This window comes from Ursus americanus, chromosome 2 (genome assembly GCF_024610735.1).
Source record: "Ursus americanus isolate L20-20 chromosome 2, mUrsAme1.1.p, whole genome shotgun sequence".
NCBI lineage: Eukaryota > Metazoa > Chordata > Mammalia > Carnivora > Ursidae > Ursus > Ursus americanus.
Genome location: NC_142128.1, coordinates 77,205,034 through 77,226,427, shown reverse-complemented (window position 1 = coordinate 77,226,427; position 21,394 = coordinate 77,205,034). Strand labels below are relative to the sequence as shown.

At 46.2% G+C, this 21,394-nt stretch overlaps 1 protein-coding gene and 1 long non-coding RNA gene across 3 annotated transcripts; one reads left to right on the top strand and one right to left on the bottom strand.

The window, feature by feature from the left end:
* Nucleotides 1-776: 776 nt before the first annotated feature.
* LOC148110664 (uncharacterized) lies at nt 777-8,497 on the bottom strand. Its single transcript, XR_015722556.1, has 3 exons — nt 8,423-8,497; nt 4,149-4,338; nt 777-1,025 (listed from the first exon to the last, which is right to left on the bottom strand). It is a non-coding gene; the product is annotated as an uncharacterized LOC148110664 (long non-coding RNA).
* NEK2 (NIMA related kinase 2) lies at nt 2,658-20,569 on the top strand. Of its 2 annotated transcripts, XM_045787844.2 has the most exons (10): nt 2,658-2,814; nt 3,936-4,057; nt 8,846-9,100; nt 9,973-10,190; nt 10,493-10,733; nt 13,098-13,180; nt 13,969-14,095; nt 15,031-15,247; nt 16,685-16,810; nt 19,737-20,569. In XM_045787844.2, the coding sequence occupies exons 3-10, from the start codon at nt 9,005-9,007 to the stop codon at nt 19,961-19,963; spliced, it is 1,335 nt and encodes a 444-aa protein (XP_045643800.1). In that variant the 5' UTR covers nt 2,658-2,814; nt 3,936-4,057; nt 8,846-9,004; the 3' UTR covers nt 19,964-20,569. The 2 variants fall into 2 exon arrangements, with proteins under 2 accessions (XP_045643800.1, XP_087714090.1); XM_087857964.1 differs by lacking the exons at nt 2,658-2,814; nt 3,936-4,057 and having other exon boundaries at nt 8,533-9,100.
* Nucleotides 20,570-21,394: the final 825 nt, after the last annotated feature.

Here is a 21,394-nt window from a genome sequence, read left to right as displayed (position 1 = left end):
TTTGTAGAAATGACCCTTGTCCCCAACTGCACCCTTGCCCCTGTGTGCACAAACACACGTCTGCACAAATGCCGGCCCACGTGTGGCCGTCCAGGCTGACGGCCCTCCCACCGAACCAGGCTCATGCTGCCCTTTGACTTGTTTCCCCGTAGGCCCTTGTTCTAACCAGACTCCTTGCAGGGGTCATATAGTTTCTGAGTGGTCTGAAGAGGCATGGGGGGCTTTCTCAGGGTTTAGTGAGCCAGACCTCCAAGAATCTGTAGGGTGAGTGGGCCCATTTCTGCTTTCTCTTCTTCAGATGAGAACTGGAATGGTAGGCTGAGGTCTTAGGCTTAACCATTCTGAGCCTCAGTTTTCTTTCGTGGAAAATGGGAATAAACCAATATTTCAACCATGGTTATGTGGTGAAGAGTGAAGAAGAGTGAGTAGCCCAGTGTGTGACATGGATGAGTGGCCTTTATCATTCCTGGCTCCCCCAGGCCACATCAGCCATGCCAGGTGTAACCGTGGCCTCAGTTCAGCAGACACTCCAGGGCGGCCCTCCACTGCTGCCCAGGGTGGGGGGCACTGTGAGGGCGGCTACACAGGCCTGAAGAGTAATAATACATTGACAGTCACCAAAACCTCCTCCAATTAGGTCCTCTCTCTGTGCACCACAAAATTGCTCCAGAAAAAACAAAAGTGCAAAGAATACCTTTCAAATGAAACCACATCTTAAGAACACTCTGGAAGACTGGCATTTAAAGTAATCAGTAGCAAGTTCTTTGAGTGGTCTGTGTCACAAATAATCCCCTTTCCTAAATTACTTGTGTGGTAAATTCTGATTTCATGTGTTGCGTTCTCTAAAGACAGGGATTTAACGAAGAACTTTGTGCTTTGGGTTCAAATTATGTATTTGGGAGAATGATATATGTCATTTCTCCTAACATCCAGCAACCGAAGAACTCTGGAAGAATGTACGGCAGTCTAGGGTTCACTCCAGAGGCCATGTGGCAGATCTCCCCAGAGGAGTTTCCAGATGTTTCCTGAAAAACAAGAGAGGAAGAGTGAGGTCTCTGCAATGTGTCTCAGACCAGAGGGAGGCCAGTTCTGGAATTTGAGGCCCATGAGGGAGGGAATTAGCTTTGAAGGGCCACAGACCAGGGCACCTCCTCCCCTCAACTCCCCTCAGCTGCCTGTCTGCCCTGGACAGGTAGTGAGGAGGAAGAAGAAAACGAGAGAGAGAGAAAGTTAGCACAGCCAAAGAAGGGTGGCAGGCACTTGGGAGCCATTTACATCTGCTCATCAATGCTGAAGTGAATTTAAAACCACCTTGAAAACAGCTGTGCCTGGCCCTTGCTCCCCTTGTCTCGAAAGCCCTCGACTGCCACGTTGAGAACCTGACCAGGGCAGAGTGCCACCTGGGAGCAGGCAACGCAGAGGCCAGGTGAAGGAGCCGGACCCTCTGGGGCAGTGTTTGTCGTCTGAAATGCTGGCCAGGGCAGGCGACTGGAGGTCAGATAGATTCCTGTCATGGGGGCACCTGGGTGGCTCAGTCGGTAAAGCGCCTGCCTTCAGCTTAGGTCATGATCCCAGAGTCCTGGGATCGAGCCCCACACCAGGCTCCCTGCTCAGTGGGGAACCTGCTTCTCCCTCTGCCTCTCCCCCTGCTTGTCTCCCTCTCTGTCAAATAATGAATAAAATCTTTTTAAAAAATGCCTGTCACAGAGCCTCAGCAGTCAGCTGAACGTCTAGTGTTGTGTTTCCCTCCGTAACAAGAGAATTCTACTATAAACCATAGTAGCAATCACATCGGGGGCGTCTACAGCAGGTCAGACATGACACCCATGATTTCGCCCAACCCTCAGGGAAACCCTGTGAGGGAGGCATTATGTCCCCCTTTCTCCAGGGGAGGGACCCGGGGCTCCGGGGCCCTGGGTAACTGCCCGTCGTCTCATCCAGCTTGGGTGTGTGGGGCCGGCATCTGCCTCAGGTCCGTGTCGCTGAGGAGGAACACAGAGCCCGGCTTTTCCCTCCCACCCTCTCTCCACGTTCACACTGAGGCAGTAGGTGAGCTCTCTGGGGTCCAGCGAGGGGGGCGAGGTCTGGTCAGTGGGCAGATGCCAGGCCTCATGGCGCAGCGGTTAGAGCAGAGCCTACTCTAGACATTGGATCATTGCCGTTGATTTTTTAAAAATCCCCTCTGTCCTGGACCAAAGCAGGCCAGCCACACAAACTAGCTGTCAAGATCCTGATCTCTTGGAGGACGGACGCCACCGGGGGCTGCCACTCAGCACCCTGAGTTCACCAGTTGCCGTCTCTGTGCCCCCAGTTCCTCCTTTGTGAATTCCCCACGGGCAGTTGCGAGATGGGATCGGTGCTGGCCCGGGGCTGGCCGGAGCTCAGTGACCAGTCACCATGCGAGACCTGTCACCACAGGCTTTCCCTTCTGCGTCTGCCCTGGGTTGTCCTCCCCGGCTACAGGCTACAGCCCTGAGGCTACTCTCCGGCGGGGCTTGGTCAAAGAATGAGTGCTGAGAAACAACGAAAGGGTGTGGGGCACTTCCTCCTGGACTGAATCCAGACTCAAGTTCATTGCCGATGGGAGGCGCCCGGGAGCTCATGACGCGCCCTGCCCGGGGAGCAGACCCAGGCTGGTGCCTAGACTTTCGGTTCTTTCCCCTGAAAGTCAAAACAGAAGTTCCTCCTCTGACTTCCTGTGAAGCCTCCTCACTGAGCAAAGGCAGGCCAACAGCGCCCTTTCCGCGGCCTCCGCGGGCTGCTGGTCACGATCCTCGCCTTTCCCGTGGAACCTCATCCGTGGCCGCCGGGAAGGTGGGTGCTGTGAGGAACGTGAGCTCCATGAGGCACCTGTCGTGAGCGTGTAACTTGCAACCAGCCGCAGGCTGATGTCAGGAGAGTGGGGCAAGGAGGGTGGGAAGGCCACCCGTTCTGGGGACAGGGCTGGGCGGAAAGGCAGGGCCCCACAGGACACACACACACACACACACACACACACACACACACACACTATCTTCCTTCACCATCTGGTCCTGCTGGCTTCTACACCACTCGACTTGAAAATGCTCCTATGGGGCGTCTGGGTGGCACAATTGGTTGAGCATCTGACTCCTGATTTTGGCTCTGGTCGTGATCTCAGGGTCGTGGGATCAAGCCCCATGTCAGGCTCTGCGCTGGGAGTGGAGCCTACTTAAGATTCTCTCTCTCCCTCTCCCACAGCCCCTCTCCCCCCACTATCTCTTTCTCATAAATTTTTTTTTTAAAAAAAGAAAATGCTCCTAGGTGGGTCACAGGCTCTCTGAATGACCTAATCCAGTGTTTCCATTTCTGCACTGACTTTATTTGCTCTTTCGACAATATCCAGCACTGTGGACCACGCCACATTTTTAAAAAACCATTTCCTGGGTTGCAAGCTGGGTTACAAGTTATTTCCCTATTGCTTCCTACCTCTTTGGTCACTCGCCTTGGTGTCCTTCGCTGGCTCTTCTGCCTCCTCATGCCCAGCATGCCCTCCAGGCTCCTTTCCCATCTCCCTTATCACTCTGCCATTCTCAGGGCCTATTCATCCCCACACCTGAACTCTGTCGCCACCGACTTCCAGCTCTTGTCTCCAGCCCAGACCACTCTGTTGAAACTTCGTGTCTGGCTGCCCACTGGTCAGCTCCCCCAGAGGCCCTGAGGCTGAGCGTGAGCTCAGTGTCCCCCACGCCAGCAGTTAGGACACCACCACCCGTCTGCTCACTCAAGCTGGGAGTTGTCCTCGTTCCTCCCCGACATACATCTGATCTACCTCCCAGACAGGTCTGCCCCCCACCACCTTCTCCATTCCCACAGCCACTTCCTCAGTTCCGTTGGTATCATTTATCCCCTGGGTTTTACTACCATAAACTCCCACCTGAATTCCCGTCCCCACGTTCCCATTCTACATTCTACAGTGTTACCAGAGTGACCTTCCCAGAGCACAGTCTGGTAATGAGCGTCTGCTCAAAGCCTCCATGGGGATTCCATCAGGAGATTGCATCTGCCCTCGGGTCGTCCTGCTCACCTGTTGCACAAGGTAAGCACACCGCACCCTTTGCTTTGCCAAACTGCAGCCCCTCCCTTGCCTCCCTGCTTTTACCCACAGTCCCTTTCCTCCTAATTCCCACCTGTCCTTCAGATGTAGTTCAAATGCAGCCTTTCGGGGCGCCTGGGTAGCGCAGTCGTTAAGCGTCTGCCTTCGGCTCAGGGCGTGATCCCGGCGTTCCGGGATCAAGTCCCACATCAGGCTCCTCCGCTGGGAGCCTGCTTCTTCCTCTCCCACTCCCCCTGCTGTGCTCCCTCTCTCGCTGGCTGTCTCTGTCAAATAAATAAATAAAATCTTAAAAAAAAAAAAAAAACAAAACACAAATGCAGCCTTTCCGGGAACATTTGCCCTGGCTGGCAGTCCCTGCCTTCCTCATCAGATCCGGGCTCCTCCTTCTGGGCTCCCTGAACATTTAGGGAAAGCTCTCTGAGCGTGATTTTCACACTGCATAGGGATAGCCGCTCTGCACCTGTCTCGCCTTTCCAGGGGGACCTCTCACTGTGTCTGTCGTTCAGTCAGTGTTGCTGGTAAAGGCAAAGAATGAAAAGAGAGGGAATGTTGAGAAATCTAATGCAGACATTGCTACTTAAAAAACTGTCACCTGGGGTCATACCAAGAGTCCTGGCTCTGACAGTTCTGGTGGATGTTCTGGAAATTGAGATAGAATCATAACGTGTCAAGCTGGAAGGGTCATTTAAGGTCATCTAATGTCACGTTCTCATTTTGTAGGGCCCAGAGAGGTGGAACGGATTCCCTAGGTGACACAGCTCAGCAAAAACAGAAAGGGGCTCCTAGACATCAAACCCCCTGCTTCTACACTTTCACTCTGCTGCCCCCTGAAGGAAGAATCGAGAGTGTTCTCTAGAAGCGGCTAAAGTCCTTTAGAAATACATTATGGCCTCAGCATTTGAGATTAGTTTTAACATTCTTCTTTACCAATTTATATCCTCAATATCCTCAGAGAGAACAGATATCCTTAATTTACAAGTATTATGAAAAATCATGTAAAACTGGTGAATGGCTCTCTGTCAGAAACTTGATCCTTACATTGAACAGAACTCAGCCTTGGACACACCATCCCTCTTTAAAATGGGGTAGCACTCAGAACTAAACACTATTTGGTTTTCAAAGATAAACTGCTTCTCATCATATTCTTCCCTCCTGACGTTAAATCCAAAGCTGTCTCTTAGCTTGCATCTTGCCCTTCTGTTTATATGAAATAGTGTGTCACTGCTAGGGCCAGTCTCCGTAACACCTCATTCTTTTTTTCTGGAACACGGTTATCTACTCAGCGCATATGATGTCATGCACATTTTTTTCAGAAACATATTTTAGCTTCTGATTTTTATAAACAAAGAATCTTTCCTTTTTTTTTCTCTTTCTAGAAATCTTTATTAAGTAAGCACTTTAAAGAATTTCCATAATCCCTGACTTCAGATTGCTCCCGGGAATTGTAGAAAGAAAACACACAAAGCATTTGTCTGAGGTTCGAAATGTTCAATATGCAAATCTCAGAGTTTCCTGTCAGCACAGGCCCCTGCAGGTGGACTGGGGTGCGTGTACTAACACCTCGGTTTCTGTGTAGTGATTTGCAGCCCTCTAGTGGGTCTTTCACGTAACATTAAAAGGGAGGCAGAGGGCATTGAGGTATGGCTTGTTCTTTTGTTTGTTCCTTCATTTGTTCCTCCCTTCCTTCCTTCCTTCCTTCCTTCCTTCCTTCCTTCCTTCATTCAACATACAAATGCCAGTGGAGCGCCCACTTACGTTCCAGGCACGTTTTAAGAGCCGGAGATACTGCAGTGAACAAAATAAACAAAAACAAATCCTATGCATTGGTTACTTAAGACGAAGAAGACAGCGAGTAGAACACATTTGGAGCAAAGATCAGGAGCTTGATTCTAAACATGTTACCTAGAGAGACCTACTAGTCTTCCAACTAGCTTCTCTTCAAAATGAGCTGGTGTCTCGTGAGCAGAGCACACATAGTGCAGATAATCTCTTTATTTGGGATTTCACCACATTGCAGTTAAAACTGACCACAGGAGCAAGAAGACCGTGGAGACAGTGAATTCGACCCTGGGTGTGAGCGAGAAGTTCGAGCCTTGGCCCTGTTCTCATGGAACTGCTCAGCTCTTAGTTCTTGGTTTCTGTCTCAGTTCTCTATTTTCTTAATTCTTCCCACGATTTGTAATGGCTGAATTTCTCTGCACACGGGCACACGAGTACATCTGACCCCTCCGCCTCCAGGGCTGCATGTGAGTCCTCCTCACGGGGGGATCTTTGGCACCTGGCAGGGTCTCAATTTATATTTGTGGAAGGATGAGTTTTTGCTGTAATAGGTCAGAGAAACAGGATATTACATGAGAAACTAGTGATACAGACTAGCATATGGCATATTCTGAATGCATAAAAAACACAGTTAATTCCTCTTTTGGGAGACCACCGTGGGTTGAAGGCAGTCAGGGAAATTTTCAGGGAAGAAACCGAGTGCAATCCGAGTCTTAAAAAATTGGCAGAAGATGGAGGAAGGAGAGAGGAAGTGACGGGGGAAGGGGTGTTTCCTGTAAAGTGTTCCTGATTGGCTTCCACATGCTTCTTGCCTCCAGGTCTCTGCTCTGGGCTGTCCTGCCCCTTACTCCCACCCAGTGGTATGGACTAACTCTGGCCGGTCCTTAGGGTTTGTCACGCCATGCCTATGTCACTTTTTATCTTTGTGATCACGCCTCCCCTGTCTCTTCTCTAATGAACACCTAGCATATCAATACCTATCATTACACCTGGCACATGGTAAGTGCCCAATAAATATTTGTGGAACGAATATATGTGTCTAGATGGCACTCTCCATACTCGTGGGATGGCCTTTCCCCAATATTCTCTGCCATAGGACTGGGGCATTTGAAACATGAGTACTTCAGGGCTCACTCCAAATCCTTGCATGATTATTAATAAGCTACTTCTCATACTTCCATTTAACAAAAATTTATTGCATGCATCCTTTTACAGGACTTATGTTGGCTGCAAGGAGCTTGGAGCTGAGCTACTGTCAGACCCATGTAAACAAATAATGATAAGTTACAAGAGAAGTGTTGATTTACGCACGAGGCGGTCTGTGAATATTGCAGATGAAAAAATTGCTTGTTTTAGCATGCTAGAGGAGACTTCCTGGGGTATAGGAAAGAAAGCTGGCATTGAGTATTGAAAGACAAGTTGTATCGTCTGGACAGACATGGGGGTGAGGGAGTGGTTAAGGGAGTAGGGTGGGCAGTATTCCACACAAATGGAATAACAGGTACAAAGGTGATGGTGGCAGTGGCGGTGGGAGCTGAGAAAGTGTGCCAGGTTTGGGGAACCGGTGCAAAACATGAGAGCAGAAGAGTGGCCAGAGACAAGGTGCAGGACTGGATTTGGGGCAGGCCAGCCAAAGAGCCCCATGAATGTCAATCTTTAAGAAGTACTAAAATAAAAAAAATTACAATGCCAATTAACTCAGATACTTGTGGCTCCTTACATAACTTTTGAAACCTAAATTGGTCCTATTCCCTTGAGGTAAGACAGTGTCCTTGAATGTTACTTTAAAAATGCTTCTGGCTGGCAATTCCAATTATGCTATATTCAGTGCATGTAAGAAATTCCTTATTTTTAACAGAAAGAGGTTTGTAATTCTTATTAATAGAAAATCAAGTTCCTTTCAACTCCATGCTGAACAGATATTTAAAGAAAATTGACCTACTTATGCACTGCCAACTTATTAGCCTTCTGGTAATGGACTAATCCTCCATTCAGGGCTGGCCCCCTCTTCCAGTAAAAATGGGACTCTTTAATCTGACTAGGTGAGCTGGGCACCCAGAAGAGGCTATATCTTATGAAGTTTTGTCAATTAATTATGTGTTTGGCACCCCAAATAACCTATGTGGTAGTCTTTTCTAATAAAAAATTTTTTTGTAGTTGTCTTAAAGGTAAACCTGACTGTCTCTGCCCGAGAGCCACTGTATTCTCCTGGATATTCCAAAATATCAAGGACTTCCATATTCTACACTGAGGTTTTGCATACATCCTGTGCATGTTAAGCAGGACTCTAAATTTAGTGTTCAAAAATATAGTCCCTCTACGGTGACTACGCCCTAAGGTCATGTGTAAGCTTTAAATCATTTCTATGAGTATCCACTGTTTTCAAATTGATTCTTCTCTTCCTGACTGTTGGACCTAAAGCAAATAATCTAACTCTTCTGTGCTTCCGTTTCCTCATGGGAAAGTACACTAATTCCTGCATTATAGGTTTGTGTTGAGGAATAAACGAGACAACACATGTAAGTGCTTGGCACAGTCCCCGACCATTGTCTGAACCTGTTCACGCACCTTTAGTAGAGGTTCTGTACTTTGCATCTCAGCACTCAGGTCCCACCACGTCTTCAGTGTGATCCCGCCCAGGCTCAGGGTTCAGGAACTTAAGAGGAGGGTGTGTGCAGAAGAGAGTGGCTAGTGTGAGGGGTCATAGTGCAAAGGTCAGAAGGCAGCTGGTGGCGGCAGAGGGCAAAGAAGTCCGAGGAGAGGTCGCCGGACTTCGATTACCTTGGCTACCTCAGCAGGAGGGACATACCGGCGGAGACACGCCTACACCTGCTTTGTATCCCCCGCCTCCCTTTGGTTTAGCTCCGCCTCTTTCCCCCACGGGGCGCGGGGCGGGGGGGGAAGCCGACGCCGAGGGGGACGCCGACGCGGTTGCCTAGCGATACGCCTTTCCCAAGATGCCTAGGATGTTGTGCTCTTCTAACCAATCAGAGAGGCGAAGCGACCTCACCGCGGGCCAATAGGCTTCCAGGCCAGGGCCCGCGTCGGTTAAACCGGGCTGGAGACTGGAGCGGCAAAATAGGTAGTGTGGCTCGGAGGGGTCTCAGAGCCGGCGGAGCGACCTGCAGGAGACCTGCGGCGGGCCCGGCCATGCCTACTCGGGCGGAGGACTACGAGGTGCTGTACACCATTGGCACGGGCTCCTATGGCCGCTGCCAGAAGATCCGGAGGAAGAGCGACGGCAAGGTGAGCGCGGGCCACCTCCGTGTCTCCGCCCCAGCAGCGGTTCCGCCCGCCTGCGGCGAGCGCCCCCGGGCCCCTGGGAGGCAGGGGAGCGAGAGGCCTGGGGCCGTGGGTCTCCAAGGCGGGGTGCCTGGCAGAGTTCATCTCTTTCAGGTCTGTGTCTGTCCTGGGTCGCTCAAGGGCTGGAAGACTGCGTCTTTTGAGATCTCTCTTTTCTATTTTCCTTTCTCTTCCCTTTTCCTCCTTTTTCCTGCTTTGACTTGCTAAGGGCCTCCCATTAGTGACAGATAGCTGTCTTGAGCTCTTTTCAGAGTAGAGTAGTCCTCTTGGACCTGGGAAAGAGGCAGGACCACCAGAACCTGGAGATTTTGTCTTGGAGTCAGAACTCATTTAAAATACCCATTCTTCGGATTATTGGAGCCTTATTTCCCACTGTGTGTAGGTAGATCTTATACAGGAAGAAATAATGGAGAGGAAACTGCCTGGCTGCTGATGGAGGGATCTTTACTAAGGTCTCTCACCCTGGAAAAGTTTGACTGGTTGGAATGATGAGGAACTTTGACTACCTCTGCCCCAGCTTTGACCACAGTACCTTCTGCCCACCTGCCACAAAGCAACTGAGGGTAGGAGGTTGGAGGATGCCCAGTATGCCTCATCCCCCTCTCTCCTATTGCATCATTTATTGCTTGAAATTTAGGGCAAAGTTATGGAAATAAACGCAGGGGTTCTTATGTTCATTGAACTAAATTAGATGATAACGACCGTGTGATCTGTTTAATAGAGAAGTGCCTTTTACAATTTTCAGAGGTTAGAATGTTCATTCTTTGTCTTTGAATATAATGAGTTCATTCACACCTTGGAAATTCTTACTTCAGATATTAGTTTGGAAAGAACTTGACTATGGCTCCATGACAGAAGCTGAGAAACAGATGCTTGTTTCTGAAGTGAATTTACTCCGTGAACTGAAACATCCAAACATCGTCCGTTATTATGATCGAATTATTGACCGAACCAACACAACACTGTACATCGTAATGGAATATTGCGAAGGAGGGGACCTGGCTAGTGTAATTACAAAGGGAACAAAGGAAAGGTAAATTAATCTTTTAAACTTAAGCTGAGAATAGGCCAAGTTTCATTTCTGTTAAGCATCCTGTTGCAGGATTGGGGATGAAGTACTTAGCAATGTGGAAGACTGTTCTTGTATTTGTTTGGTGGGTCCGTAGTACTTTAGAAAATCCCTGGTGAATCAACACCCATATCTCTTATTGAAAATAAGAGTTTTTTTTTTCCCCTATTTGTACACTTTGAAAACAAACTAGATACTTCACATTGTCCCATCTTTTTAATGGTTTTCTTCAGAAGTTATATGCTGTATAACTGCTTTGGTTTCAGACAATACTTAGATGAAGAGTTTGTTCTTCGTGTGATGACTCAGTTGACTCTGGCCCTAAAGGAATGTCACCGACGAAGCGATGGTGGTCATACCGTGCTTCATCGGGATCTGAAACCAGCCAACGTTTTCCTGGATGGCAAGCAAAATGTTAAGCTTGGGGACTTTGGGCTAGCTAGAATATTAAACCATGATACGAGTTTTGCAAAAACATTTGTTGGCACGCCCTACTACATGTCTCCTGTAAGTACTTCAGAATTTAGATACTTTTTAAACATCCTAATGCTAAGCATTCAAATGCAGGGAAATTGAGGTTTTGTTCATTTGTTTGCTTAGTAATACACAATAGCCAAGGATTAATAGTGTTGTTCATTTTAAATTTCTGTTTTTCCAAATGGATCACCAGACTGTTAAATTCCTCTATATCAGCAATTAAAGTGAAATGCTTTTTTTTTTTTTTTAAGATTATTTATTGAAGAGAGAGAGCGCATGCATGAATGCATGAGTGGAGGGAGGGGCAGAGGGAAAGGGAGAGAATCTCAAGGAGATTCCCAGCTGAGTGCCAAGTTCAACTCGGGGTTCAATCCCAGGACCCTGAGATTCATGACCTTAGCTGAAACCAAGTCAGACTGAGCCACCCAGGCTCCCCTAAAGAGAAGCTTTTATTCAATGACTGCCAAGTGCTGGGATTACAAAGATGAAATGGGTTTTGTCTCTGGCCTCAAGAGCGACATTTCCCAAAGTGCCATGGGTCCTGTACACCAGCTTGGACTTATTTGAAGGGTTTGTTTAAAATGCAGAGTCCTGGGCCCCAAACCCAAATCCAGTGAATCTGGGTCTCTGGACTGGTTTTTGCATGCTTCTTCACCCCTACCCCCTTCCACTTTTCATTTTGGACTCTGCCTTTTAACAGACTCTGTAGATGACTCTTGTGCAGGCAGATTCAGGAGTCACCTCAGATAACATGTTTGTACAGTGTTAGCTTCTTGTACTGTGCTTGTTTTTGGTTGCCTTTTCCGGGGGCGAAGCTGCAGCCCACCCACCTTATGTAGCCGTTCCTTCTGTTGCTGGATATTTTGTTTCCAAAATTTCTTACGCTTCTAAGAAGCCCTGCTCTGCATACCTTTGTGTGAATTGTCCTTTCTTTCTTTTTGGTTATTTCCTTGGCATGTAGCTCTCAGATTGAAATTGCTAGGTCAAAGGATAGGAACTGTTTATGACTCTCTAGATATTAGCTGCTGGCTCTTGAAAAGCTTGAAGCAGTAAGTGCTATGACCAGTGTGTTGTATATGAAATCTGAGCAGATCAACATGGAGATGTATTCATTTTTTTTAACAGTTCACAAACATTTCTAGGATTTTCCAGATCTTTTTGAGTTATTTTCACCCATCTGACTCTAGTATAAAACTTTGTAAATTAACGATTTTGTTTTTGACTAAGAGTAGACATTGCCAGAACCGTGTCATTTTCTCAGTGGATCAGATTCCGAACAGAAAGCCTTTAACATAAAGGAAAATTATCCAGAAGTGGTTCTTGGAAAATTTGAAACCTGTGTAATTCTTTTGTTCCTTTTCCCTCCTGCTCTTGTAATTAGATAAGTTCAGCCCTCCCTCCCTAAGGCATTGATTGTCAGGAAGTGGTACCAGACTCACCTGTTGGGAGTTTAAAACACCAAGCGTCCTGAAGGTGTTGGTACTAGATTCTGTGCCCTCTGTAGAGAATAAGAACTGTGGTGGACTATGTATGTGTGGGAGACAGGCAAATGATTAAATTAGAAAATGAGAATGTGAGTTAATACTGTGATTTATACTGCGGACTAAGGGGAAAATATATAAATGGATAACTCAATTAGCCACTTATGTCTATATCCATTTAAATGTGGGCCAGATATATGTTTTGGTTATTCTGAAATTTTTTCTGGTTCTTTTTCTTTCTCTGGTTCTTTTAAAATGGAGTTTCTAGGGGCGCCTGGGTGGCACAGCGGTTAAGCGTCTGCCTTCGGCTCAGGGCATGATCCTGGCGTTATGGGATCGAGCCCCACATCAGGCTCTTCCACTATGAGCCTGCTTCTTCCTCTCCCACTCCCCGTGCTTGTGTTCCCTCTCTCGCCGGCTGTCTCTATCTCTGTCGAATGAATAAATAAATAAAATCTTTTAAAAAAATAAAAAAAATAAAAAAAAATAAAATGGAGTTTCTAGATTATGAATTCCTTGAGGGTAGAGGTTTGAATTATCAGCGCCTGATCCATTGTAACACAATAACGTTTGTGAATGAAAAATAAGTGAATGAATTATATAGGACAAAGTACATTAGGATAAGATCATTACCTTTTCTCCATTATAAATTTGAAGATAAAATATAAAGTACTGTCTTTTGTTATTATAATACAAGATCTGACATAAACTGAATGAGCCTTTTTGATGTTTTTGTTACAGATATAAAAATATTTTATAATATAAAATTTTTTCCTTTTTTTTTTTTTTTTTTTTGCTCCGAGTCAATATTACCAAACGTACAGGTTCCATTTTTGTCTCGGGTCATTTTGTAAGTTTTAAAACAATAAACGTTTAACTCCTCCTACATTTTTGCCCTTTCTTCCTCCTTTAGGAACAGATGAATCGCATGTCCTACAATGAGAAATCGGATATCTGGTCACTAGGTTGTTTGCTGTATGAATTGTGTGCATTAATGTAAGTACGATGAAGACAGAGTTCTGGTCTGAGGTACAGTCACAGAGGCTTGTCACCTTTCACTGGGTTCTGCCTTTTGAGCACCTGTGCGTATTCAAGTCTGAAAGACTCATACCTTGGGTTAAAATTAAGATAGATGGACAGCACAGACCTGTACCCCTGAAACAAAGAATACATTGTATGTTAATAAATAATAAATAAATAAATTTTTTTTGGAAAGATGGACAGGTTAAAAAATTATTTCCAAATTGATGGTGTAACCCTGGGACTATTCACACTTCTCACCTGGCTCGATGCAGCCCTTGCTGGACTGATGCTTAGCTCAAGGGGAGAGAGCACACAGGTCAGGCCCATGGAAGAAATGCAACAAAAATCTGGGGGAGAGGTCTGGGGATCTGGAGAACAAGAAAGAGCTCCCATTCTTTTCCCTTTTTTTCCCTTCTAAACTATTCTGTAGAGCAGTGGTTCTCAGCCAGGGAGCGGAAAACAATTCTGCCCTCCATGGGACATTTGACAGCGTCTGGAGACAGTTTTGGGTGTCACAGCTACAGGTAGCTACTGGTATCTCATGCATAGAGGCCCCTGGTGCTGCAAAATGTAGTAGGATGCACAGGACAGCCCCCCCAACAAGCATTACATGACCCTAAATGTCTAACGCCAAGGTCGGGCAACTTCGCTGGAAGACAATCCCAGAAGAAGCCTAAATTCAAACTGGAGCTCCAACTGTGCTTTTGATTTCGTTCCTACTCTTTATTTTCATTTTTACATGAAAAACATTTTTCCCCCAGGCCTCCATTTACAGCTTTCAACCAGAAAGAACTAGCTGGGAAGATCAGAGAAGGCAAATTCAGGCGAATTCCCTATCGTTACTCTGATGAATTGAATGACATTATTACGAGGATGTTAAATTTAAAGGTAAAGAGTATAAGATTATATTGTCTGTTTCGGTCTCTCAATTACGTTGTGGAGTAGTGCATTTTCTGTCTTGGAGCACTGAAACTGAAGAAGCATTAGCTGTATTTCCTTAGCTAAATCTACTCTGTTAATGCCAGTGAAAATGTAAATTTGGCAAATTGTGCCTCCTTGCTGGCCTACCTTCTGTGCTGTCTTTATGTCTCCTCCCTCTCTCTGCCCTGCTAACAGATGGCTGGTAGCAAAGCAAGATTGCGGAAAAGCTCCAAATCCTCAGTTCCCTTGTCTACCTCAGTGTGGCAGGTGGTAAGGGAAGGGGCCACTAAGAAGACTTCATTACCCTGCCTCTCACTCCACTTGAGAGATCAGAGACCAGAGATGGGGCAGGGGAGGGCTGGCTAGAAAGAGTTGAGGGGAAATAAATAAAGAGATTAGGTGGAAAGAATCCGGCCGTGGGATGGGGAGGGAGATGTCCTAGGGTCAGGTTGATGTAAGAGCAGGAGTTCAATGCTGTGGAATTACAAAGAAGGGTAATGGTGACCAACAAGACTGAAAGTCAGAGAGACTCTTCAGAGATACAAGGGCAGGGCGGGCCCTAGAGCAGACCTAGCAGTGCCACCAAGCACCAGCTCAGGGACTGAACTTTTTTTAGAAAGGTTAAGGGGAAACAAAGGGCTAGCCAGCCCTCCCCTGCCCCATCTCTGGTTAAGGGGAAACAAAGGTAAGCTCACATCTGCATTACCTTGTGGACCCAGAACCTCGTGGGTTAATAAAGCCCCCAGTGAACTTAACCTTTCTAGGTGTTTAAGACCCATCCATAAGGGTGTCCTTTCTTTCGTCTCGGAAATGTATGCCATTTTTCATGCACCTGCTCTTTTAGGATGAGTGTTTATTGTGTTATGAAGTCTGATTATAACACCGAACATTTTTCCCCCCAGGATTACCACCGACCGTCAGTTGAAGAAATTCTTGAGAATCCTTTGATAGCAGACTTGGTTGCAGAAGAGCAAAGAAGAAATCCCGAGAGAAGGGGGCGTCGATCAGAGCCAGAGAAGCTGCAGGATTCCAGCCCAGTGCTGGGAGAGCTGAAGCTAAAGGAGCTGCAGCTGCAGGAGCGAGAGCGAGCCCTCAGAGCTCGAGAAGAGAGGCTGGAGCGTAAGTCCGAATGGGGGCTGCGCACCGGAGCGCTGTGGTCCGATGTGCCTGCCATCTGCTTGTGAACAGAGTATTCGATACGTGTATGTTCTACCAGAACATTCTTATAAATATTTGAGAAACCAAAATACATATTATAAAATAGTAAATGAAGCGCCTGGCGCCTTCACGCTGAGCCTCTTTCTGAGCTTGGTCGCTCTTACGGTTGGTTACTGACCGTGATGACCCTTTCACGTAGCCATTACGCTGTCCCGTGGAGCTACTTTTTCTTTCCCTTCCTTCCTGTATTTACCCTGACTTTTTTTCCCATTGTAAAAGAGGGTTTTCACATTTGCTGCCTTCCATAATAAAAGCCATCACGTTCACTTTCCGATGTGGCTTCCCCAGCACAGGCCAGGTGTAAAATCCTGTCGAGTGGGGGACTCGACACGTTCAGGAAACTCGGTAGAGCACAAGGTGTCCTAGGTCCGTAGACACGGATGAGTATTCACTGATGGGGTGCTAACGAGTTCTTGATGGTGGAAGTGTGTCTCCTCCCCTGTCGTACGAGCCGCTACCCAGGTTTTCCCCCCGATGCAGGGTAGTGACTGCCGGGAGGCCTCACGTCAACATTAAGGGACGAGGGAGGGGGTGACGACCGTCTCCTGCCACCCTCGCGGCTCACTTGGTTTTGCTTCTGCAACTGTATGGCCAACACGGACTATACACACGTTTGTGTTTAAATGAACTTACAAAGCATCCAATGCATACCTTACTGTTTTACTTTCCGATGACGGTCGTATAGGGCCCAGAGATGTGCTTTCTGCAGAAGTATGATCTATGCTCACCCAGAAACCTTTTCTTGATGCTTTTGTCAAAAGAATTTGTAAAACAAACCTTTTATTAAGACTTTTCCCGCTGTTCTGTAGTTTCTTACAGCAACTGAAATCTGAGCTTTCTGAATTCTGGGCCATGAATTTAAAAACTGGCCTTCGTTCCTGATCTAAAGAAGCACCTCCTGAGTTGTGGTTTTTTTTCTCTTCCACTTGGGTGCTGTCACTCACCCGGAAGAAGAAGGAGGGTTTGTTCTGTGAGGTCAGGTAACGCCAGAAAATGGACCATTGCCCATTCTCCGTAGAGAGCAGAGATGACTTTAGGTGTTTATTTTCCCAAATGGGTTCCTCTAAGACAACATGACCAAAGGTTGACGCCAACTTCATATTTGTGCTTAAACCGGTCCTTAACGAGAACACCTGAGACAACACACCGCATACTGAAGGGCTGAATTATAACCTAGCACAACAGGCTGACCGGGGTCTCTGGCGAGAAAACCTTCCCAGCGCCGGTGAGGCCCGCTGGTCTTAGTGATGAGGAGAAGCGGTGAGATTGCCAAGTGTGGACTGTCTTCTGCCTGTTGCCTCCTGTTAACATTGTTCTTGTCCCCTTGCCTTTTTAAAGAGAAGGAACGGGAGCTTTGTGTTCGGGAGAGGCTGGCAGAGGACAAGCTGGCTAGGGCAGAAAGTCTGTTGAAGAATTACAGCCTGCTGAAGGAGCAGAAGTTCCTGCGTCTGGCGAGTGGTCCAGGTATGAGAATCAGCTCCGTCGACAGAAGCTGCCTCCCCCCCCCCCCCCCCGATGAAGGAGTGGCCCCAGTATTACCGCCCTGGGGCTTTGGCAGCCCTTGCAATTGACAGTCTTCCGTTTTAAGATGGAGTGTACTGAATATACGCATTTCGATGGAAATAATAATGATTCTGTGATAGCAGTGATTTTCTTGCTGGGTTCATAGACTCGAGGCAATGAGTCATGATGAATTCGTCTTCAATTTTATTCACCTCATCAAACTGCGCGTGTAGTTTTTGATATTTGTTTTTAAAAGGTACATTTTTAAAAATGTTGTGCATTTCAGATTTTTCTCTGGGTATATTATCAAAACTCTACATTTCTCTCCGTTTTGCCACCGCCTTTACAGGAAGTATGGCTGAAGAGGTGTGATAAACCGATCATAGACTAAGCCATCACTTTGGGATCTTTGCTAAGACCCTTCACATTGAAACGTGTTTGTCAAAATTCGGTTGGTTGACCTCTCCGTGCGCTGTTTGTGTTCCTCCCGTTACTCGGTGTCGTCCGCAGACAGTCAGCCTTCCCAGCGCCCTTCCTTTGCGGGCCTTGTGCCCTCGCTCTGCTCTGTGAGGCGTGGTTGGCGCGCGCACCAGTGAGCCACCTCTAACGGGCCTTCTCCGGTCCACAGAAACTCTACATCCAACTTAATCTGCTCTTTGAGATGATAGAAAATGCACAGCGTTAAACCTCTTTCCTCTAAATTTCTTTATGACACAAATTGTTTCTTATAGAATGTTTTTGTTGGTTTTAAAAACTGAGTATCTGAATTTTCCAGGGAAACTGAGGCAGAGTCCTTATGGCTTTCTATGACCATGGAGGGCGGCATTGGTGAAAGCTGTCCTTTCCATCTGGAGTATATTGAGAGAGAATCTGGTCACTTCAGGGAGCATGACAGCATTTTGTATCTGGAACGGACAAAAAAAAATACTTCAGTCAGTCTGACGGTTATAATAACATTATAGAAGAAGTGAGTGAAGTAAATGAAAGAAGATTTATATAAAACTTGGGCTTCATCTCTTTTGAAATATCTTCTTTTTCTCAGTATTGCTACCTACCATTTCAGTATTTTTAGACTATTTATTCCAGCTTTTCTCCTTATGCCACCCACAAAGACAAAATAGGCCGAAATTATGATCACTGTGGTAGAGCAAGGAAACATCTTTATCTGGGTGAGTTTCATGCATCAAACCTGTTGTTCCAGAATTCTCGAAGGTCCTGCCAGGTCTGCTCCTCCAGGGAAAGAGCTTATTTACATCTTGCCCTGACAGTGGTTGAACACAGGCTGGAAGAGCTAGAGCACGACGATGTGTCTCAGTACAGGATATAGAACCAGGTGTGTGTAGACACTGAGGTGTGTCTATCGATGTGAGTCATGGCGACCACTTGAAACGAGCTGTAGGAGTCAAGGACCCCCCGGGGCTAGGGGCTACTTGATGGCAAGTGAGCACTGACTGCTCTGAGCACGTCAGTCATAAACAACAAAGCAGGGACGAGTGGGTGCCCTTGTGCGCTCAGGACAGTTGGAAATATCCTCCCCTGGGCTATAAACTTCAGACCGGAGGAAGTGTAATATGTCAAAATCATCCCGGTCCGCAGCAGCGTCTCCGTAAACACTCAGTGTATTTAATGAAGTGTTAACTCCTTTTCTATGTAGTGAAGAACAAATTCTTTTCTAAACACTTCTTCGAAAACTGCCCCATTCGTCAGATTTGCAGTGTATGTTTGGTTTATAACGACAGAGGTTCGTGATAATAAAGGTGGACATCTTTGAAACTGTAGAGTTAAGGGCAAAAAGCCATCGAGTTAGCTTTGCAGCGGGAACAGGCACGATGTAGGAAACGGGAAGTCCCAAGACAACCGGAAGGCCGCACTTCTCTCTGCAGCCTGCCCCATCCAGACCCCGGCCCGACCCCAGGGCCTTTCCTTTTCTTGAGCCAAGAGCAGCTCCTCCAGAGAGACACACGGCTTCTCGCTTCCTCCCTTGCATCAAGTGTCTGCTCAAAAGTCACCCTACTATGCAGCTTTCACCCCCGCAAACACCACCCAGCCCTTCTGTCTCCCTTTCTCAGTATTATTTTCCTCCATACGGCACCTCAAATATTCCTCCTGTGTGCTTGTTTACTTGTTGATGGTCTGTCTCCTCCTACGGGAATGGGACCTTTTGTTCGATCCACAATGGCCCGTTCAGGGAGCTCAGTAAATATTTGAACATAGTTCCTTTAAATGAACACAGAGGAAAAATGGAAAGGTTCTAGAATTCAAAACTGCAAGTCCCCAGCCCCCAGATAGTTCTGTCAGTAGCAAATAGTGTAGCCACTTCAAGTACATTTTTCTTCATGTAAAAGACACAATTCACATTTTTCACTACACCATTAACTTGAATTACCTTTTCTGTGCTGAATTTACCTAGGTTCTTTTTTGAAACAAGTTCCTGCTCAATTAAGCTGCTTTGAAATAAGTGTTCTTGAATACTTAACCAAAACTATACGCGTTCTCTGTTAAAAAAAGAACCTCTGCTTCCTTACTTTTGTGGGAGTTACGTGTTCTGGTTACAATAGCACTTGTTTTCAAGAATAGAGATAAATCACATTGATTTCCAGAAGTTTTACATTGTGGCCTGTAATCCCCAATGCACTTATTAACCTTAAAAGAAGAGTTGGTTGTTAAGAGAATACATTCCTTGGCGCATTCCAGGATTAAGTTTTTCAATGCTGTGGGTTAAAAAATGGATTGATTTCCGCCAGCATCATGGCCCTACCCTCCTAGCCCAGAGAAAATAACGCAGGTCCCCAGATTTCAAAGGTGAATGGAAAGAATAAATGGTTTTGAGAAATCTGAGAAGTATGGAGAAGTTGAACTTAAAACCCTTTCTCTTTTTTTTCTAAAGAACTTTTCGATCTTCCATCCTCGATAATTAAGAAGAAAGTTCATTTCAGTGGGGAAAGTAAAGAGAACGTCCTGAGGAGTGAGAACGCTGAGAGTCTGCTCACCTCCAAGTCCAAGTGCAAAGACCTGAAGAAAAGGCTTCATGCTGCTCAGCTCCGCGCTCAAGCGTTGTCAGATATCGAAAAAAATTACCAGCTGAAAAGCCGACAGATTCTGGGCATGCGCTAGCCTAGCAGAGAGACCCAGAGCTGTGCCCAGCATTGAGCCCGGCCCGCCCTTGGAAGACTGATACTCAACTGCTGTAGCTTTCCGTACTTGGTTCCGTGAGCCATGCCTTTCTGTAGAGTGAGCAAGATACTTTGGAATTGCTTTGGCGGTTCTTCTGCGTCCACACCTTTCATTTTTCTTTCTTTATAGAAAGATTGACATTTTCTTGGTTGGTTGGGCTTTTAATCCGTTGTGTGATTACTACTGGAACATGAAACATGACATTCTGAATGTTGGGAGAAAATAATGTTAGGAAAAAAATACCCAGATGTAGCACTTAGAAGTTTTAAACGACTGAGTGGTGTTCCTACAATTGTCATGCCTAGATGTAAGGTTTTAAATGTTCTTGAGCTTAGAAAACCTAATTGGATACAAATTGGCCACCAATACTGTGACATCTCGCTCATAAATGTCCCATTGGTCTGCAGTGGAAATCTGTCACCTCTTGTGAAATTCATCTCTGTGATGTCTATATTCTTCCTTTTTATTCTATTTAAGTGTGTTTGAGCTGGCTGTCATTTACCACCTGTTTCTCACTAAATAAAAGAATTGTTTAGTTTTCCTATATTTATGTCTCTTGCATTTGTTGATCTCTTAGTCGAGGGCGTCAGTGTCTGTGGTTCATGGGCATGGCAGGCAGAGGAGAGAACATTCGTCTGATCTCGTGAGAGCCGTGATGGTATTTTATTCTCCATCTCATGAATCCGTCTAAGACAATCGTCCTGAACTAGGGGCCACTGTGCCCCCCGGCGGACATTTGGCAGCTTTGGAGACAGGAATTGTAATGATTGTGGGGAGGGCATTATTTGCATCTCGTGGGCAGAGGCCAGGGCTGCTGGTAAACACCTACAGTGCACGGACCGTGCCGCCACAAAATCCCTCTTTTTTTCCTTCCTGCCTGCCTTCTCTTCTTTTCCTTTTCTTTTCTTTTCTTTTCCTTTCTTTTCTTTTCTTTTCTTTTTTCTTTCTTTCTTTCTTTCTTTCTTTCTTTCTTTCTTTCTTTCTTCTTTCTCTTTCTTTCTTTTTCTTCTCTTTCTTCTTCCCTTCCTCTCTCTCTTTCTCTCTTTCTTTCCCTCCCTCCCTTCTTTCCTTCCTTCCTTCCTTCCTTCCTTCCTTCCTTCCTTCCTTCCTTCCTTCCTTCCTTCTTAGTGCTACTCTTCAGAAATCTGATCCAGGCTAAAACTTGTTGGAACATATTCCGCCCTTGAAGGAAACTTACATTCGTTCTGATGGATTCTTTTTTTTACACGTCTGATTTTTAATATGAATTAGCGGTGTTTGCTGTGCCCCGCACTCTTTGCGATGTTTTCCCAGCTATGCTAATCTTTTCAGCTTCGTGAATTAAGACTGAATTATAAAGGGTTAATAATGGGAAGAAACCGTTCCTTTATT

What these genes read in the sequence shown, in the direction of transcription:
- NEK2 (XM_045787844.2), top strand. Translation starts at nt 9,005, where the DNA reads ATGCCTACTCGGGCGGAGGACTACGAGGTGCTGTACACCATTGGCACG. An exon ending in ACAAAGGGAACAAAGGAAAG is followed by an intron (nt 10,191 to 10,492) that starts GTAAATTAATCT and finishes CTTTGGTTTCAG; the next exon opens with ACAATACTTAGATGAAGAGT. An exon ending in CGCCCTACTACATGTCTCCT is followed by an intron (nt 10,734 to 13,097) that starts GTAAGTACTTCA and finishes TTCCTCCTTTAG; the next exon opens with GAACAGATGAATCGCATGTC.